A 21,141-nucleotide genomic window follows, 5' to 3' on the forward strand; every position below is an offset into this window, starting at 1 on the left:
TGTGTATATTGAAGTATTTACATTTATTATCTGTTGAACATCAGTTCCTATGAATTTCTCAAGGAATCAATGATAAATACATTTATAAATCTAACTTAATAATTCCATTTGTATTGTTTCTTTAATGTGTGCAGTGATTGGTTAGATCTACACCACATCGCAATGTGTAGCTGCACAATAGAATGCTACCATGAGAGTGAAAACTGTGTTTATTTCTTCATGCTTTAATTGGGAATCCTAAATGACAAGATGTACCTGTTTTTGTTATGGAATTCTGCATTTTGGAGAAAACATCATTTTCATATAATTAAATTGTGAGGTTTACCAATGATTCTTTCCCATTTGGTGACCATTCCGTTTGCTAAATGAGATAAGCCCTTGGCATACCAAGGAATGGAGTGTCTAAATCCATATCAAATTTTGAAAAAAAGTAGAATTTTCTGTTTAGATGTTTGTTAGAATTGACAATTTTAATCAACCAAAGAATGATTGCAACTTTATAGAAATCAAAATGATTGAGGGTCTGATTAAGCACTTAAGAAAGGGTCACCAATTGTTTTGTGTAACATTACAAATAGCCTTATAAGGCACCACCACTCATAGCACCATGGCCAATCAAGTTCATTGTTGCATGTGGGTCTATCTCATACAGTTGGGGCATGAATTGTGTCATTTCAGCATAACTCAAGACTGATCGTACTGTAGGCCTATATTTATTGTTTGTAGGCTTTACATTTGTATTTAAGGCGTATAGTTTACTGGAAATTAGGTGCCATTTAGACTAATTTTCCATGAAGTTATTGAGCAAAACATAGAATGATGCTTTTACAGGTACACGGTGTCCATGTAGCTTTGGGATATTTTCTTTTGGTCCTGAAAGTCAAATTTTTGCAATTAGGTTGACCAACATTTGATACAATATGCACATTTACTTGTTAAATCAGGTAGCTAAACACTGCAGATTTTCTTTGCATATAATTATATTTTCAAGAGAAAATTTCAAAATTGTCACTACATGGACATCATGACAATTTTAAAATTTTCATTTGAAACTACACTGAATGCATAGGAAATCTGAGGTATTTAGCTAACTGACTTAACAAGTAAAATGTACGTATTGTTTCAAGTTTTAGTCAGCCTAATGAATTTTTAGGACAAAATGTAAATATCCTGATGCTACATGGACTCTGTGTACACTACACAGCATTATATACTCTTTGCTTAATAACTTCATGGAAAATTAGTCTAAATGGCCCCAAATTTCCAGTAAAATGTATGGTCTTTACAAATGTAAAGCCTACAAACAAACATATAGTATAATAAGTATTGAGTTATGCTGAAATGTCACAATTTGTGCCTCAACTTCATGGAAAGACCCATGTGTAATTTGTTGAAAACACTGACTGGAACCATTCAGAATTATTCTTACATACCTATATGAAATTCAAAGCAATTAAACCTTTGTGTCAAGGGGCTCATGGAGGACCATGGGCAAGTCTGTCATTTATTTCACTGATAAGCAAAGTGCATACATGTTAATGTTAAACTGAATCACACCCCACTTCACCTTTGCCCAACCTAGAGAATTCAACCTAAACCCACCCTCCTTACCCTCTACTTGTTTCAAGTCTTCTTCTGCTAGCCCACAATGTTGAGCTACCCAGTATGATCTCAAAACTTAGTTTTAGTCATCTTCAGCCCTATCATCACACTCAGACTATACTATTGTTACACCACTGCAATTGCTTGCCAGTGCACTTCTTTTCCAAACTTGGCATATATGAAACGTCCACAGTCTTCTTCCAGTGCATTAAATGAATTAGCACCATGTATCATTCTCACCGTTGCTTTGTCTTGCATCTACATACACAATAGTCTTTTGCTTGGGTAATGATAAAGCAACACATTTGTGTTATGTTTATTGTTGTTTGGAATCATTGAATTTGAATCGAAATTGAAGAAGAAAACTACATAAGTACATGTAAAATGAAATTTATATCATACAAACAATTTATAAATTAAGGCAGAAAGACAGAGGACAAATGTTGTGGCTTGAAGATGTGGCGCTGATGAAAATCCATTGTATGCTACGATTCCTGTCAGCCACTCGGCAGACTTTTTCTGTGTTCTGGTTCTTTCTGGATCGTCAAAATCTACATGATGAAGTCCAAAGCGCTGGCTGTAACCTGAAGTCCACTCAAAGTTGTCCATGAGTGACCAAGCAAAATACCCAGCAAGATTAACGCCATCCAACTTTTGAGCTATTAAAGACAAATAACAATGAGAAGGATAGTGTAAAGACAAAGATTTTCAGCATTTTGAATTGTAGAGGGCAGGCAACTAAATTCTAATGCAAAGAAGCAAGGCTGTTGGCACATTCTTGTATATCCATGAAATCTATTAGACATTAAGACTGAAGCATAATGGAACATGATTTTGTTCAGGGTATTATCACTACAATTTAAACATTCTTAAAAATGTTTTCATTTTAGAGGTTTGCAACAATTTATAGAGAAGTTGGGAAAATGATGCAATCAATACTACCAAGGTCGGATGCCACATTAATGGCTACATTTCTATCCCTACACACACAAAATGAGACAGATTCTATGTGCTCTCAGTTATACATTAAAAGTGCTTGATATGACAATTTCAGATCCTCTTAAAATTTTGATAAAGTTTACAACATCCAAGTCCTTTGGAAGCACATAAAGACATTAAATCATGCACTAGACAAGAACTTTATTATTATCATCATCATGTTAAACTATTAAATGTTTCTGAGAAAACCTCAAATGTCTCATCAGATTCTATATTAATGGATATGTTGAAAAGCTGAAGTTCCAAACGACATCTTTCGGAGAGATGGTACAGATTCAAACTTAGACCACTATGGAAAGCCATCTAGAACATAAATTGTCATCTATAAGTCTGCACTGCCCCCTTGAGAGCTCTTTGCTCTGACATGCATTTACAAATTCTAAATGATGAAATGTGTCCTTGTTTTTAGACTGATTTGATATAGATACACTTCAAGTTTGGGATAGAATCTTCTCATAGGGTATACCTTTTAAAGCTTCATTGATGTAAGCATTGTAGAATTTTATCCTTGTGTCATCGTCAAGGTTGAATTCATCCGGGTTGTCGTCACTGACACCATTTTCAGTTATGTAGATGGGGACGTTGTACTCATTCTTGATCCAGTTTAGGAGACCTCTCAAACCCCATGGAACCGGTTTGAGCCAGTCAGAACCAGACGTTGGCCAATTGTCCAGTTGGTAGCGATATACATCCTGCAGGGGCAAGAGGATAGGAAGATACCTTTTATTGAATTGGTACTGACTAAAATGAGTTGAGACTTTGTTGTATATTTAGTTGATCCTCGAATATGATGATCACTTAAACATATTAAAATTCTACACATATAATTCTGGTATGATGACCAGATTCTTTGGTAATCTTGGGCCTGTTTCAGAAAGTGTTTTAATGCAACTAAAGAATAATCAAGCAATGTCCCGAATTCTTAAACATATTAATTTTATTCCAACTCTTTCTGCTATATATCTCTGTTCCTGTTATCAAGGCAAATGACACTTACTATGCCAAAAACTTACAAAGACGTGACTTCAGAATCTCACCTGGTCTCCCTCATAATTGGGATCTCCTGCAGGTTCAGGTCGATTTCTGCATATCTGTGTGGTGTAGCTGTTCAGCCCAAAGAAGTCTCCTGTACCCTTGATGTACTGTTTCTCCTCCTCTGTGAACTCTGGAAGACGAGACTTGGAGAGACCCTGCTCCATACTCTTGTTACCGACCTGCCACTTCATCACATCTGGATAGTCACCGTTTATCAAAATCGGGTGCGCGAACCTTTAAAAGAATTAATGACAAGGAGTTGAATACGATTTTAATGATTCAATCATGCGGTCAAGATCTACCAAAAACGAACCCCAGGGGACTGTTTTATGAAAGAACTTGTTGGATGTTTTATCTGACAAATGACAAAGTGTGATTTCATCTGACAGTTACCATAGTGTGCTTCTCAGCCAATCGAAATCAAGGAAAGTTGTAAGACCTGACAACTTTTCAAATGTTGATGAAATGATCTCCTAGACCTATTTTCCAAAAATAAGAGATATTCTTTTTTTTAGAAGTTTGCAGTGTTGTATATGAATGGTGTTCATAATGAACACAATTTTGGGATGAAGAGAGCTTTTGTATAGGTACATGGTTATGCTTTACTTCAGAACAAAGTACTCTGGCATGGCAAATTTTGTCTCAAAAGAGAGAAAATGATGAAACATCACAGTAATACTTTGGGTTACAAATTTCTCACAAAATATGTAGGGGGGGGGTGATGAATCAATCCCATTCTCTTTAGGTTTAGGGAAGAGATAAAAATCTGGACAAGTAATGGTGGGATGATTTCTTCATTCTACCAAACACTGGCCTTGTTAAAGTAAAGTCTATCAGGATCATGAGATAGGTCACTTGTTAAATTTTGAAATGGGGGTATAAGTGCCGTATCCAGGATTATAAAGACCAGTAGCAAAAAGTATCCAAGGTGGGTTTTATCTATGTATACATACCATCCTGCAGTGAATTGCATGTATCTGTCAGCTGCTGCTACATCCACTGCTTTATCTGGAAACTCGGGGTATCCGTAGTCGGTACTGAGGGTAATGGAGATCTGGCCACCATACTGGGAATAGCTATCTTTGTAGGTGTGGTAAGCTTTGGCATGGGCTTTGATGATAGTGTGGGTGGCTCGGTAAGCACCGTAGCCAGGATTATAAAGACCGGGAGCAAAGACGCCTATTCCATAACCGAGCCATGACACCACATACGGTTCGTTGAATGTAATCCAGATTTTAACCTAAAAATAGACCATGAGAAATTAGGTGTTAAACTGCTTGAGGGAGAAGAATGTGATCAGTCGATTTACAAGTTTTCTTACTAATTTCTAATTGAAACCCTTGTTTCAGAGAGGGCAAGACTGCTAAAAAGATTTCTTAAAAACCCTGAACCTTATATTCTCTCGATCTTCCAATGATCTCTGGGGACTTTCATGATTCCCTGCATGATCCAAGAATGATCCCTCAGCAATCTTCATGATCATCATGGTATTTTTTTTCTCTCGTTTATCAGTCTTGTGCCAGGCTTGTCTTACTAGACGAATTGCACATTTCTTTGAGAAGAACACTAAACGATCATTCGAGATCAATACAAGATAATTAGAAAACTTGAGATAAAAAATCACTTGGGAGATTGTAGAGAAGCCAGAAATTTCATGAAAGTCCTCCGAAAACAGTCGAAAGATCGAGTCAATGGTCTATCCTTGGTTGGGTCCCTCAAGGATTGTGAAAATAATGTAGGCCTACTTTTAACTCCTTGGAGCTCCAACACATAGGTAGATAAAGTTATATCCACTTTCATGATCAATAAGATACCAAAAGGTGAAATATCTCTGTGTTAAAAGGGGTTGTAATGTCGCAATATCACCAATGAGAAGCTCGAATGGGAACAAGGATATAATGGCTGCATTGTTGATAAGAGGACCAGAATTGGGCATATTTAACTGTTTCATCTATATGTTGCTAGTGGACATGTGAACTGTATTATCTTATTTGAGGAAGCATCCAAAAAGGTTAAAAAATATAGGGGAATGTATTTTTTTTTTTGGGGGGGGATGAGGAAAATACCTTGGGAGTAATAGAAGTTCCAAGAAGAGCTAGAATTGACATTTTGACAGGAAGAAGATGAGTACTTTGGAATAACAGTCTGTGGAAATTGGAAGACGGTTTGAAAGACCAAGGCGCTGTACATCGAGAAATCGTATTTGATTTGTTGAACAGCATAATAGTCTATAAGTAAATTTATATTGATTTGATATATTTAAGTACAGTTAAAGTAATCTACAGTAGATGTGTACTTGTTATACAGAGCCAGACTGTCACTGTGAGCACATGGGGCATTGCCATAAGCAGAATATTTACTCTGACAGTACTATGAGGATTAGAATCACAATTGTGATATCAGTTTTGACCTTGGGAGTACAACTTAGTCTTTACTTTCAGCCTCACATTATTTGAATTGCTTTTTGTCTGGCCTGCATAGCAGAGCGAGACTATAGGCGCCACTTTTCCGACGGCGGCAGCGGCGTCAACATTGAAATCTTAACCAAGGTTTAGTTTTTGAAATGTCATAACTTCGAAAGAATACGGACCTAGTTCATGAAACTTCGACATCAAGGTGATAGTGCATCACTGAAAATCCTGCCTGAGTTTTAGGTCACATGACCAAGGTCAAAGGTCACTTAGGGTCAACAAACTTTGACCATGTTGGGGGTATTTGTAGAATTGTCATAACTTTTAAATTGTATGGATCTAGTTCATGAAACTTTAAACTTAAGAGCAATTAAGTATCCTTGAACATCCTGTGTGAGTTTCAGGTCACATAACTAAGGTTAAAGGTCATTTAGGGTCAACAAACTTTGATAATGTTGGGGGTATTTGTGGAATTGTTACATAACTTTGAAATTTTATGGATCTAGTTCATGAAACTTAGACATAAGAGCAATTATGTATCCCTAAACATCGTGTGCGAGTTTCAGGTCATTTAGGGTCAATAAACTTAGGCCGTGGTGGGGGTGTTTGTTGAATTGGCATCATAACTTAGAAAGATTATGGATCTACACAATGTATTTCATGAAACATAGTCTTAAGGGTAATCAAGTATGATTGATTGTTTTAGGTCACAGGATCATGGTCAAAGATCATGTTGGGTCAATGGACATAGTATTTTATTTTCATATGAGTGTTTTCTTTTGTGAATAATTATTTAATAGCTGTTTTCAAAGTCAGCACTGCTGCTATATCGGATCGCGAAATGCAGGCGAGACTGCTAGAGGCGTTCCACTTGTTAATTATTAATATTTAGTTGAATGTTATTTTGGCCTCGAGTACCCCTTTATTGGTAAGATAAGACTGAACAGAGATAATTTGCTAATCAGGAAGTAAACATTTAAGTATATATTAAAGTCTCTATAATTATAAGCCTAATGTTTTACTTCCAAACTTGTATTGTTACAAATTGCAATCATACTGTAGTTTTCGTTCCCCTTTTTAGATTTATACTTCCTTCCCTCTCCCAGTCTTCCTCTCCCCTTCCCTCTGCTTTAACTCTTTTCCCCTTCATTCCCCATCCCCTCTCCTCTGCACCCACAATGGCATGATGAAACAGAAGCCCCATCCATCGTTCTCCTGGTTTGGGATTACAATAAACTTTTCAATTCGCACTCCCGGCGGAGCCCTACTTCCATACCGACCACCGGTCCTACCAAAAAACAATGGAATGTCTTTCTGTGTCTACTTACCTTAGAAGCATAATTGGAGAAGCACAGATTGGCGTAGTCGTTGAACAAATCGGCAAGAGTTTCGTTTTCCCATCCACCATAAACATCCTGGAGTGCTTGAGGAAGGTCCCAGTGGTAGAGTGTCACCACCGGTACAATGTCGTTGGCAACGAGTTCGTCAATGAGATTGGTATAGTAATCCAAGCCAGCCTGGTTAATGCCGCCAGCAAGCGTGCCCTGGGGCAAGACCCTTGGCCACGAGATGGAAAAGCGGTAATGGGTCAATCCAATGGCCTTGACCATCTGAACGTCTTCGGCGTATTTATGGTAACTGTCACAGGCGACATCGCCGTTCTGATAGGCATAGATCCGACCGTCGTGGGCAAATTTATCCCAGATGCTCTCGCCCTTGCCGTCCTCGTTCCACCCGCCTTCGACCTGGTAGGCAGAGGTGGCCGAACCCCATGCAAAGCCATCTGGAAATTTCCCTGTGATTAAAGTGTCGCGGTCAGGATCTGTGAAGTAATCGGGGTACGAGAACTTTCCGCTGGTCAGATGCAGATATACTGTCAGTATGATGAAAATACTTTTTATTTCTTTGTTCTGAGCAGCCATGTTCAATCATCACCACATTAATAATAAATTAAATATAAATCCTGGAATAGACATAGAATGGACTTGATATGGCATGTAATGATGTATTTCAGGGATCGTCAGCCTTTTATAGCTCATTAGGTTACATAATGATAAACAGTGTTGACATTGTGGAGGGGAGTATCCCGAGTAAACATCTACCTTGATCATACCTAGCCGACATCTTCAAAACAAACAGGCATTCTAGAATGCCGTCAAATAGCAACTCATATGATATGCAAGCAGTATTTGTGACATAATCTTGAAAACGACAATTGTTTTTGTTGTTGTAATTTAGTTGAACGTATATAAGTCTTGTCACAAAAAAGTTGATGCGCTATCCGCTCTATCGAGCTTTAATTCTTCCATGCGCTTATCGGCTACGTTTGTGTTGGTTATTTTTTCCATAGTACAACATAAATTTAAAATACCAAAACAAAAAAACTGGACAAGAAGAAGCTTAATCCAAACGCAAACTTTCAAACTAAAGTGACCACCATATGCTTTAATTTCAATTTAATAAGAAACTACTCTCGCGATCAGCTATATTGCCTGGCTCACTCTCTTGTAGACCTGTAACATTTCACTAATTCGCCTCCCCAAGAAGAAATCCATGTAAACCGGCAAAATAGATTTCCCGCAAAATACATAAAACGTACCATGATTTATTTAGGCCTATTGCTCTTTCCCCCTCGTTCTCGTAAGTTTATAAAGATTTAGCCTACGTATTCACACACACCCTCTCACACACACTAGAAGACCTGCTCCTGTGTGCGTGATATAGGTTTCACCAATGCCATATTTCGATTTTCTCACAGGGACGGGGATAAACGATTGGTAATAATTCAGAAGTAATCATAGCATGGGAAAACACGTGAGATCTTCCTACATTACATAAATCCAATGATAATAAAGTTTGTCTTTCTTTTCTAAACAAGCCGCGAGGATTCAACGCGCTTGTTTGTTTGGTTTGTTTACTGATTAGAATAAAATCCCGTAGATCTGATCAATACTTTGTTATTTACACCAATGTACTACATTTTATTTATCGTCATCATATAAAATATAAAAAATTCACAATAACGTGGAAATCGATAAATTTACTATGTTTAGGTTGTAGCAGATGTGTAACATTCTTGGATAGTGTTTCATAAAGCTGTTCGTAAGTTTAAAGCGACTTTAAGAACGACTGATGAACCTTCCTTATGTGCTTTATAATCACCAACGAACATTTAATGGTGAATATCATTTACCACAAGAAAGGATCAACAGTCGTTGCTAAAGTCGTTCTTAGCGTACGAACAGCTTTATGAAATGTCCCCCTGAACTGTCAGAATTCGCTGTAGAAAACGCCCATGCACGTATTCTTTGGGTGCTTTTTCCGAGTCATGGCCCCCTGGTAGGGGAAAGGGGTGCCAAAAAGGGGAGAGAAAATAGAAAAGGTCAATGGAGGGGGTATTGAAAAAAGGAATGGAGAAAATGAAAAAGAAGAAGAAAGGGAGGAGAGGGGGAAAATTTGGAGAGAAAGAATATGAGAAAGAAAAATTAGGAAAGGAGAGAGAGGGGGGGAATCGGAGGTAACCCTTAAATCGAGAGGGGCGCAAAATGTGGTCTTTTAATTAGGGGCGCTATATATTGATCATAAACTTGAGGGGTGCCATATTCACCCGAAAGTAAAGGAACGATGAATTGCATGGTTTTGAAATAAGTGGCTCCAAATAAACTTAATATAGGAGGAACCAATTTGTTGTTAAACTCGGGGGCACCATGGACTTAAAATTACGGGGCGCCAAAATGATCCGTAAGTATAAGGAGGCGCCAAAATGAAGGTGCTAAAATTGACCTAAAACTCGGGGCGCCAAATTTGTCTTAAACTATCGCCATGTTGATTTTTAACTAGACGGGGCCAACATGATCCCAAATTAAGGAGGCGCCAAATTGTTTTCAAAATCTTAAAGGGGAGCCCAAATAGGGGGCGTCAAGTTGAACTTAAGTTAGGGGACGCCAATTCAATCTTAAACTCGAGAGGGTGTCAAAGTGGTCTTAAACTTAGGGGGAGCCAAATTGATCTTAAACCCGGGGGCGCCTTATTGATTTAAAGTAAAAGTGCGCCAAATTTGTTCTAAAATTGTGTGCGCCAAATTAAACTTAAGTAAGGGGGCATCAAATTTACCTCAAATCTGGGTTGCCAAATTTACCTTAAGTTAGGGACGCCAATTCGTCCTTAAACTCGGAGAGGGCGCCAAAATTTTCTTAAATTACCGGGGGCACATTATCAACCTTCACGTTATTTGCGCGATATTTATCTTGAATTTGGGACATTCAAATTTACCCATAAGTGAGTAGGTACCTTATTGCTTAAAATTAGGGGCCCTAATTTGACCTAAAATAGGCGCCAAATTGACCTTAAGTCAAGGGGTGCCATTGTCTTAGAATTCGGGGCGCCAACTTATCCTAAACACGACGCCACCTACTCTTGTATTCCGACACCCTCTGACTGCACATTTCGGGCACCCAATTTTCCCCTTCACATTTGTACAGACAGCATTTTCATTTGGTGATTGGTCTTTTTTAAATGTATTTTCATCTCTGTATGTATTTTTCGTTATAGGAGAGGTGTGTTCGAATTCCGCTTATTCTATCGAATATTCGTTAGTGGCAATCTTTCATCGCGCAAATAACGACAATTTTTCTTATAAAAAATATATAAATGTCTTTAACGGGATAATTCTAAAATAAGCAAAAGTTAAGTTTGTGATCTCTGATAATCTGTGGTGTTTATTTTGATTGAAGGATAGTGAAAAGTTCTCAATATTGAAGTGACGTTCAAATTGTCTTGGTACCAATGCTTGTGGATTAACAGCGTTGAACTTTTTTATCCTTATGGAAGCGTAAAGTGCCAAACTACAGAAGCCTTTAAGTGCCAACCACATCACGAGATAAGACAAGAAAACAGATTAAGTGACGAGAAGACGGGTTGTTGGAACTCGACAGGTTGACTTGTTTGGGCTAGAAGACAATGTTATGAGTTGTTGAAACTTAGCAACTCGACTTGTTTGAGGAAAGATGACAAAAATACAAGTTGATGAATTTCTTCAAGTCGACTTGCCTAGTTCTAACTATTCGTCACCTAGTCTTCTTTCCCAAACAATCGACTTTTCAAGTTTCAATAACTCGTCATTTTGTCTTCTTTTCCAAAAACAAGTTGACTTGGCGATTTCCAACAGCTCGTCGTATCGTCATTAAACTCGTTTTCTAGTTTTCTTATCTCGTCATCTGGCTGGCAGTTATAAGCTTCCGTACAAACAGATGACGATATGAGGAGAAAAAAGAAGGGTTAAAAGACAAAAAAGGCTAGTTGATGGAACTCGGCAGATCGACTTGTTTCGGACAAGATGAAGAGTTGTTGAAACTGACAAAGTAGACTGGTTTGGAACAAGAGGACGAGTTGTTGACATGTAATGGCATTATTTAGTCGATTTGTCTTCATTTCACAAACAAATTCACTCTCCCAGTTCCAACGTGTTGTCATTTTATCTTCTTGTCCCAAACAAGTGACAAGTCGACCTGCCGAATTCCAACAGATCGCCTAGCTTTTATTCTTGCCTCATCTGGTTGACACTGATACGCTTCCGTAAATGATGGTTAAGACCGACGGGGATGGGTACAATCGATGATGAATTAAAATATTTTTATAATACCTATGTTCGTGGAAAACTCAATGAAATCTATTTGAACGGGCGCTTCGAATAGCTCAATTATAGCACTTGTATTCTTTAAACAATAATATCATGTGAATGAGCCCGCTATATTGCCAACTCTGTTGATTCAAATGACACTATCCCCAATTTGCATTCTTTTACATGTTGAGCTCAATCTTCATCTATTTCGTTATCCACCCCCTCCTCTTTCTCTCTGTCTCCCTCTCCTACAATATTGGTTTAGTTTCTCCTCAAACAATCACAAAATATCTTTTAATTGACCAACAGATCTGTAAGGAACATGACCAGTCAAACGTATAGTATATAGTTATTTGTAGTGACATTTTTATGCATTTTCTTACGAAATTGATGATAGATACCAAGTGATCATTGTATTTTATCATGAAACTTATCTTGCTATGGTAATCATAGTTTACTTGCATCATTTCCAGACTTACCAAATATACTTGTAGCTTATTAAATCATTTACCATGCTCACAGCCAGTGGGATATGACAAACCCCTCCCCATCTTTAGATTAATGTTATCAATCGAAAGAATATTTGAAAAATTAAAGGTGAACGCACAGCTCATAGCTTCGTAAACAACAAGTCCAGTTTAAGAGGCATTCTCATTGACTAACAGCAGGACTGGTATATTGGTATTTGAGGGCTCACCCTATCCCCAAACGAAAATCAATTAAATCGGTGAGACTACATCATGTTAACATTATGCCATCGTCTAAACTGTACTAGTTGTGAATCCGAAAGCCTTTCAAAAAAGCATATCGAGTACTACTCATCATAAGAGTAATTAGGCCTAATCAGCATTTTCAACAACAAAATGTCCTCGAGTTTACTTTGAATGGACTTTAAATCTACACAGAGCTCTATTAATGATATGGCTGCATGACAATGAATCCATTGTGCATTATTATGATGGATGTGTATTATGTCGAGGAGGAAGAAAATCCCAGATTCTTGATATTTCATAATCACATAATGTGACATAAATTTTATGAACAGAAGGTGGCGATTTACTCCAAATGTACCTTGTCTACAGTTACCCAGTGGGGTGACACGACGTCATTTCCTCCTGTGAGAAATGCCCCGGGCTAGCTTAATTTCGTCTAAGATGCAGGGTTGGGGTTAGGGCTGCATGCAATATGGTTTTATTTTAGGTTTAGTGTTAGGTTCAGGGTAGAGTATATTGTTAAACCCAGGGTTGAAGTTGGTCGTTTGATTAGTGTGAGGAATTTACAGCAGAGCAATTATTGCCAGAGCAAATGTCATGGAATCAAGTGGTGGGTGATGCGGCACGAATGCGTACGAATTCATGAATTCCATTTTCAAAGACCCGACTATTGTTTCATGTGATGAAGCAACAAGTCAGTTATATTCTCTGACTATATATATTTCTGCGCCAATCAGATGTGTAGATTTCAGTAGATTACAAGAGTTGTCGGTGAAAATTAGCGACTATTTGTTTCTTGAAAAGCTCCCCGGTGGCAGGAACGCCGGGTCGTTGTTGCCCTAGCTGTTTCGTATATAACATCATTTGCTACTTCTTGACAATAAGTGGAATAAAGTGTGATCTATCTTCTAAATAATGAATATCATCATTTCATGATCAACGATCGATTCCTATCGGGCGAATGTCGTTATAGGTGCCACAATCGCTTTCGAAATCAGGACTGAACGTACGTTCGGACAGTAAGAAAATGTAATCACTACAAATTATAGACTCAATCCACCCTGCCAGTTATATTTATACCATTATACCTATAGTTTTCTACCTATTGTCTCAGTTCGTTAGTTCCTTTCCCCCTTTTATAAATAAGTGTGGAAACAGTGGAAAAATTACAGAGAAACTCGATTAAAATTATCACAAAAACAATTTATAAATCAAGGCAGAAAGACAGATGACGAGCGGTGTAGCTTGAAGGTGTTGCGCTGATGAAAATCCATTGTACGCTACGATTCCTGTCAGCCACTCTGCAGATTTTTTCTGCGTTCGGCGTCGATCAGGATCCTCAAAATCAACGTAATGAAGTCCGAAGCGCTGACTGTAACCGGAAGTCCACTCAAAGTTGTCCATGAGTGACCAAGCAAAATAGCCAACGAGGTTCACACCATCATACATTTGAGCTTTATAGGGCAGAAAAGGATAAAGAGTGTTATTCAAATATAGCAAAATGATCAAGAAAATGAGTGTGTACGTGACTATAAAAAAAGAATATTGATGATACAACAGATTTAGTTTATATGCTAAAGAAAAGATCAGTTGACACAATCTACTTCTCCAAATCAACATACATGTAGAACATATCAGATCCTGAAGTGAAATACCGATGTCCCATATTGATGTATACTCCCTTTCTTTAGACAATGATTTCAAGTTCGGTGTTGACCTTTTGGTGTTTGTGTTAGGTCAATTTTAACATGATTATAACGCCAAACATAACATGAAGATGGTCCCGAAAAGTCACTCACTAGTTATTGAGAAGTCAATAATGTGATCTGGATCAGTTTTACAAAATCTGAATAAGTTTTAGAGCTGGGGGAAGCAATACAAATTTCAACACCAACACCAAGGCCAACACCGGACTTGAATTCCCCCAATGGATTCAAATAATTATTAAGGGTCAATCTAAAAATGAGACTGGAGGAACGCTTGATTTGGCCGATTTGATTACTTTCAGCTGGGTCCCTTATTTACACTTGGGAATTTTGAGAGTAGGGGAATGCCATGCAGAGACTTATTGGTTAAATAAGTGCATAAAGGGGGGTCAAATAAAGGGGTAGTTTTTAAAGACTGGTCAATGGTCAATCGCAGGGTCAAACGTATTTAGGATATGCTTTTTTCTAAAGCTTTTTTTTTTAAGACTAGCCAAACGTGTTTAGGGTATTTTTTTCCCCCAAAGCTTTTTCCCGGGGTCATATGGCGACAACTTGTTTAGGGGCCAAAATGTGTAAATAAAGCCCGCGAAAAACTTGTTTAGGTGGTTATTTTGCACACAGGGGATGTTTGAAAAATAATTTGGCTACGCGTGTGTACAGTAATACATTTGACTGCCCCCCCCCCCCCTCCGGGGGATAGAATGATGGTTGATATCGCCAACTTCTATTATAGTTGAGACTGCAATCAGTCGTAATCACCACAATACAGGACCATGGAGTAAATAATTGAAATAAGTTATTTTACTTTCCACAAGCTCTACATTTGATGGTCAGAAATTTATGTGATCTCATATGAAATCGATATTATCTAATTGCCACTGATGAATCACAAGTAGAACTCAATAAACCTACCTTTAAGGGCTTCATTAAGGTAAGCTTGGTAGAATGTGACCCTTGCATCGTCTTCAAGGTTGAACTCATCCGGGGTAGAAACACCATTCTCAGTGATGTAGATGTCGATATCATCATACTCATTCTTGACCCAGTTTAGGAGACCTCTCAAACCCCAAGGAACTGGTCGGAGCCATTCAGAAGCAGACGTCGGCCAATTTTCCGGTTGGTTTCGCTCCACATCCTGCAGAGGTAATACATTGTAATATAAATGAATTGACTTTCATGACGAAGTGATGTGCGCTGGGTTTCTAGCTGAATTCAGAACGTAGTAGGCCTATGATTTATGTTAAAATGATCCTTGAGTCACACTTTGGCCCGAATTCACAACAACGGTGGTTTTTAAAACCATCGGTTGAACCTATGGTTTATGCAGATTGTCTGTATAATACAATCGTATCATCTGCATAAAGAAGTGTAAATAAATCTAAACATATTCTCTTCGTCAGTAAAAACAAGTTCATTAACAGCTAAAGAAAGAGAATCAAGGCTTGGGTACCTCTGAGATAAAAAAAAAAAAAAGTCATTTAAAAACAACGAAAACAATTTAGGCGACAAATTTTCACCCTGTTTTACAACTATTTTTGTTTTGAAAAAAATCTGATTTAAATTGTCACATGAAACGTAGGACTTCGACTTTTTATAAATGTCTTTAATTACACGCAGCAATTTCCATTAATTCCATGTTGAATTAATTTCAACCATAATGATGATCTATCATCAAATCATTTTTTTATAATCAACAAAAGCTGTGTACACTCTTTTCCTTCTCTAAAAATACCAGTCAATAATGGCGTGTAATGAAAATTTTTTATCCATGGTGGAATAACTACTCTTAAAATCAGTTTGTTCTTCACCGAGCAAGCTTTGAGAATAATGAAAATGGTTATTCAATCATTTAACACCGCTGTGAATAGCTTTCCAACGCAACTTAATAATGCGATCCCCCTATAAATGTCTACACCAGCGAGTCTCAACCGGTGGGCCGCGAATTAGCTCTCTCCGGTGGGCCGCGAAAAGTTCCAGAGGAATAAAAAAAATAGGGAAAATGTATTATTTCATGTCCGAAAATGTTTTGTTTGATCGGTCTTTGTGTGTCAAACAAAGCTGGGGCACGCTTTGATCATGCAATGCATGTTTCGATAAACATGCACATGATGGTTTCGATCTAACTTTGATGTGAACCTCTCAGGCCTCATGTGCATGCATATTTTGTTTGCAGTTAATTGTCGCCCTCTGCGAATGCAGTCAGTTCTCAAACTCTCTATTTCGAATGTGCTTGAGCTTTATATTCAAATTTCACGAAACATCAAATAGACGACCGTGTTTTAGAGCGAAAGGGTGAGGGAGGAAACACATCTACTGTTGGAAAGTCTCAGAAGGAAACTGTAAGAAAATATTACCCTGAATACATTAAGTTTGAATTCATCATGACTGGCAGTCATGATGCTGTTTCAATTGCTTAATTACTTCCGATATATCAATCACCCTGTCCAATTCCTATGTTGAAAAATCTTTATACAGATATGTTACAGAATCATTATTGCTTGATGTTACGTTACCACTACCTAAACTTTTGAAATGAACAAAAAAAATTGTCTATTCATGATGCATAGACTGTACTTTACAATGATGACCAATCATAATGTTACGGTGTGAAAAAAGAGAAAATTTAAATAGGTTGAAATGTACAAAACTATGTATGGCTACTTTCACAGTCATAATCTAAAGCTTAAAGCATAACTCCACAACCTCCACGGTGATACCTTATACTTGGGCCTCTAAAATCAAACACAAAGTCATGAAGGAATTAATGTTTAATTATTGAATTTCATTTTTATGCTAGTTTTTCTGATTTCTTTGGTAAAAGTCCCTTCTAACATGGATCAATACAAGAAATCTACAAAACCTGACATCCGAATCTCACCTGGTCACCCTCATAATTGGGATCTCCTGATGTAACTTTATGTTTGCACACGGTCGTAGTGTAGCTGTTCAGCCCAAAGAAGTCTCCTGTACCCTTGATGTACTGTTTCTCCTCCTCAGTGAACTCTGGAAGACGAGACTCGGGAAGACCTTGCTCCTGACTCTTGTTACCGACCTGCCACTTCATCACATCTGGATAGTCACCGTTCTTCAATATTGGGTGCGCGAACCTTCAAAATGACATAAAAAGGTATCATTAAGTCTTCAAGGAGACAAAATTTTGAAATTGAATATTGAGAATGGTTTATGAATTATTTACCAAGACTTAACTCTTTACGAATAATATTGATGTATCAAATAAGCTAGTGCTAAGACAAGCTTTGATTAGAAGAGGAAAGCGGAAGATGGAGAGAATATTAAAAATCGTAAGATTAATAAAACAACCGTTTCCACATTCTAACAAACACTGATTGGATGTGTTTCATCGGGCAATTTACGCCTCAAGATATTGCATCTCGTAATTACCACCGCACTCTAAAAAATATTGGGTAAAAATGCTCCATGAGGGTAATTGTGTATCCAACCAACATTGGGCATTTCTTTTGGGCATTTTTATTTATCCAGTGTGATGACAATTTTGCTAATTTTAAAATAATTGCTGCTTATTTTTTAACCTTATTGGACAATATGCTTCCCGCATTGGGTAAAACACTGCCCCAAATTGGTTTGATACGTAATTACCCTCGTGCTGGTAAAAATTTTGCCCAATATTTTTAACAGTGCGTGAATGCTAATTCATGAAGGCTATAGCGCCATGTGATCCAAATAAAGGAATGTGTATACGGGTCTGAGGATAGAAACTCCACCTAATAGTTCAAACAGGCAAAATTGTGGACTGTGACTGGATACATACCATCCTGCTGTGAACTGCATGTATCTTACAGCAGCTCCGATGTCCTCTTCATTCTCAGGGTCTTTTGGTTGTCCAAAGTCGGTACTAAGGGTGATGGAGACCTTGCCACCATATTGAGAAAAGTAGTTATTTTTGTAGGTGTTGTATGCTTTTGCATGGGCCTTGATGATAGTATGGGCTGCACGGTATGGAGCGTATCCAGGGCTGACTATACCAGGGGCGAAGACGCCTATCCCATAACCGAGCCATGTCACCACATAGGGTTCGTTGAACGTAATCCAGATATTAACCTAATAAAAAAGATAATTAGTTGGATTAATTATTAAGAGTATGATGAGCTGAAAATGTACAATTCCTGCCAAATGCATTATCAAGTCTATTTTATTTTTATTTGTTTTATCAAGAAGATTGAGATTTTCTACCGGCGCCCGCCTCAAGCATCCGGGGGTTCTCCAGATTGTTCCTCTGGAATCTCTCGATCTAGAAGCTCTCGGTGAGCACTCTTGGAAATCTCTGGAATTTCCCTAGAAGCTATCTGAGAGCTCTCTGTGAGCACGTTTGGAGATCTCTGGAATCTCTTTAGAAGCTCCCTGAGAGCTCTCTGTGAGAACTCTTGGAGATCTCTGGAATTTCTCTAGAAGCTCTCTGAGAGCTCTATAATAGGGGCTCTGTGTGAGCAATTTTTGAGATATCTGAAATTTCTCTAGAAGCTCTCTGAGAGCTCTGTGAGCACTCTTAGAGATCTCTGCAATCTTCCTAGAAGCTATCTGATATTTCTACAAGAGCTCTCTGTAAACTCTGTGAGTACTCTTGGAGATCTGTGGAATCCCTCTAGAAGCTCCCTACAATTCCTGCCAAATGCATTATCAAGTCTATTTTATTTTTATTTGTTTTATCAAGAAGATTGAGATTTTCTATACCGGCGCCAGCCTCAAGCATCCACGGTTTCTCCAGAGTGTTCCTCTACGAGCTCACTGGAAGCTTTCTAGAATCTCTCGATCTAGAAGCTCTGTGAGCACACTTGGAAATTTCTGGAACTTCCCTAGAAGCTCTCTGAGAGCTATCTGTGAGCACGTTTGGAGATCTCTGGAATTTCCCTAGAAGCTCTCTGAGAGCTCTCTGTGAGCACGTTTGGAGGTCTCTGGAATCTCTCTAGAAGCTCTCTGAGAGTTCTCTGTGAGAACTCTTGGAGATCTCTGGAATTTCTCTAGAAGCTCCCTGAGAGCTCTGGGAGCACTCTTGGGAATCTCTGGAATAGAGGCTCCCTGAGTGCTCTATAGGAACTATTTTTGAGCACTCTTGGAGATCTCTGAAATCTTCCTAGAAGCTATCTGATATTTCTACAAGACCTCTCTGTAAACTCCGTGTGACTACTCTTGGAGATCTGTGGAATATCTCTAGAAGCTCCCTTGGAGCTCTATGAGAGTTCTCTGGAAGATCTCCCCGGAATCTCACCGGAAGAATAAGTTACCACGACGTGAGACCGTGACGAAAGACAAGAATTTAATCAAATAAATGAATAAAATGGGGTAAATATGAAGAAGAGTAAAGAAGGAGGACATGGGTCACTGCTATATACGGTAGGCTGTTTTAAGAACATTATTTTAGCACAACTTAATAGGATTTAGTTGTGCTAAAATAATGTTCTAAATTAGTAGGGGAAAAATATAATTGAGGAAGGTGTTGGAAGGAGGAGAACCCTGTGATGTCGGCAACTTACATGGAGAGGGGTGAAAGATCCGGGAAGGGCACTCTGGAGAAGGCTTTATTGCCTGATTGTAACAATAATTAATTTAAAAATTGACAGATGAAGATTATCGGTCAAAGAGTAAGAGGAAAATAGTACAGAAGGGTTTTAATTTTTTTTTTAAAGGAAAAATATAACATCTTTATCACTGAAGCAGAGGCGGGGAAATGTGGCTAGCAATATATAAGTTGAACCGACTGATTTAGTCGGGATATAGCCTATATCTTCAGTCAGTGTTTTACCAATTTTATGAGGCCTATAAATTCAGAGCCTGATAAATCTCGACATGAACTTTATAGGCCTATAATATGTGGCGTAGTGGCACAAATGCATTTCTCCTGATCAAACCACGGATATTTTTTTTTACTTTGACCAGCGTTTCTCTCCCTTCTATCGAATTCAATTACACTCCCTATATTCCTTCCACTTAATTACTTTTTATTTCTTATTTTTTATCACTTCTACAAAACCATGGGCGGATGCCCACAATGCTCCATTTCTTATGTCATGTGTGGAGTGCCGCCTTGTTTCTTATGAATATATTTTTAAATTCTGGTATTTTACTTTGGGAAAAACTATTTTAGCTCTGGTGACATTGCTTCTTTTTGTGGCGTACTTGCGTTTGGAGGTAGAGCTCTCTTTATAGTGCAACATTATAGAGAATTTATTTCTGTCATATCAAAACAACCAGATGTTAAAGCAAATTTGATAAAACATATTACGTTATAATCGATTGTCTATCTACTGAAGCTTCTTGGTATTTTGTGGGGGGGGGGGTAGGAACAAAGTTTTGTTTTTCTTTCTATCACAGCCCTCGTATATAATATTCTTACCTTAGAAGCATATTCAGCGAAGCACAAATTGGCATAGTCGTTGAACAAGTCGGCCAGAGTGTCATTCTCCCATCCACCGTAATCATCCTGGAGTACCTGAGGAAGGTCCCAGTGGTAGAGGGTGACCACGGGTTCGATGTCGTTGGCAATGAGCTCGTCGATCAGATCGGTATAGTAATCTAAGCCAGCCTGGTTAATGCCGCCAGCAAGCGTGCCCTGGGGCAAGATCCTTGGCCACGAGATGGAGAAGCGGTAATGGGTCAGTCCGATGGCTTTAACCAGCTGGACGTCTTCGGTGTACTTATGGTAACTGTCGCAGGCGACGTCGCCGGTTTGGTTATTATAGATCCGGCCTTCGTGAGAGAAGGTATCCCAGATGCTCTCGCCTTTGCCGTCCTCGTTCCAACCTCCTTCGACCTGATAGGCGGAGGTGGCCGAACCCCAGGCAAAGCCATCCGGAAACTGCCCAGAGATTAAAGTGTCGCGTTCAGGATCGTCGAAGACATCAGGGTACGAGAACTCCCCGCTGGTTAGATGCAGATATACTGTCAATATGATGAAAACGCTATTGATTTCTTTCTTATGGACAGCCATGATTATAAGACGAAATTGACCACAAATCTGTTAAAGCATATATATGCCCTATGGTGAAATATGCCCCGAGCGGACTTAGTATTGGATATGA

The 21,141-nt window shown here is 38.4% G+C and overlaps 1 protein-coding gene across 1 annotated transcript; it reads right to left on the minus strand.

Annotated features, from left to right (window-relative positions):
* Nucleotides 1-9: 9 nt before the first annotated feature.
* Nucleotides 10-21,141, minus strand: LOC129265349 (lactase/phlorizin hydrolase-like). Its single transcript, XM_064102355.1, has 10 exons — nucleotides 20,457-21,141; nucleotides 17,877-18,166; nucleotides 16,965-17,193; nucleotides 14,999-15,221; nucleotides 13,635-13,834; nucleotides 7,376-7,861; nucleotides 4,590-4,876; nucleotides 3,639-3,870; nucleotides 3,068-3,293; nucleotides 10-2,261 (listed from the first exon to the last, which is right to left on the minus strand). The coding sequence occupies exons 1-10, from the start codon at nucleotides 21,048-21,050 to the stop codon at nucleotides 1,999-2,001; spliced, it is 3,030 nt and encodes a 1,009-aa protein (XP_063958425.1). The 5' UTR covers nucleotides 21,051-21,141; the 3' UTR covers nucleotides 10-1,998.

This window comes from Lytechinus pictus, chromosome 7, assembly GCF_037042905.1.
Source record: "Lytechinus pictus isolate F3 Inbred chromosome 7, Lp3.0, whole genome shotgun sequence".
NCBI classification, from domain to species: domain Eukaryota; kingdom Metazoa; phylum Echinodermata; class Echinoidea; order Temnopleuroida; family Toxopneustidae; genus Lytechinus; species Lytechinus pictus.

Coding starts and splice junctions, on each gene's coding strand:
- LOC129265349 (XM_064102355.1), bottom strand. CDS start 21,050: ATGGCTGTCCATAAGAAAGAAATCAATAGCGTTTTCATCATATTGACA. Junction 7,862..13,634: donor ATGGATTTTCATCAGCGCAA/CACCTTCAAGCT, acceptor ACAGATCCTGAC/CGCGACACTTTAATCACAGG. Junction 4,877..7,375: donor TCTCCAATTATGCTTCTAAG/GTAAGTAGACAC, acceptor GTCTATTTTTAG/GTTAAAATCTGGATTACATT.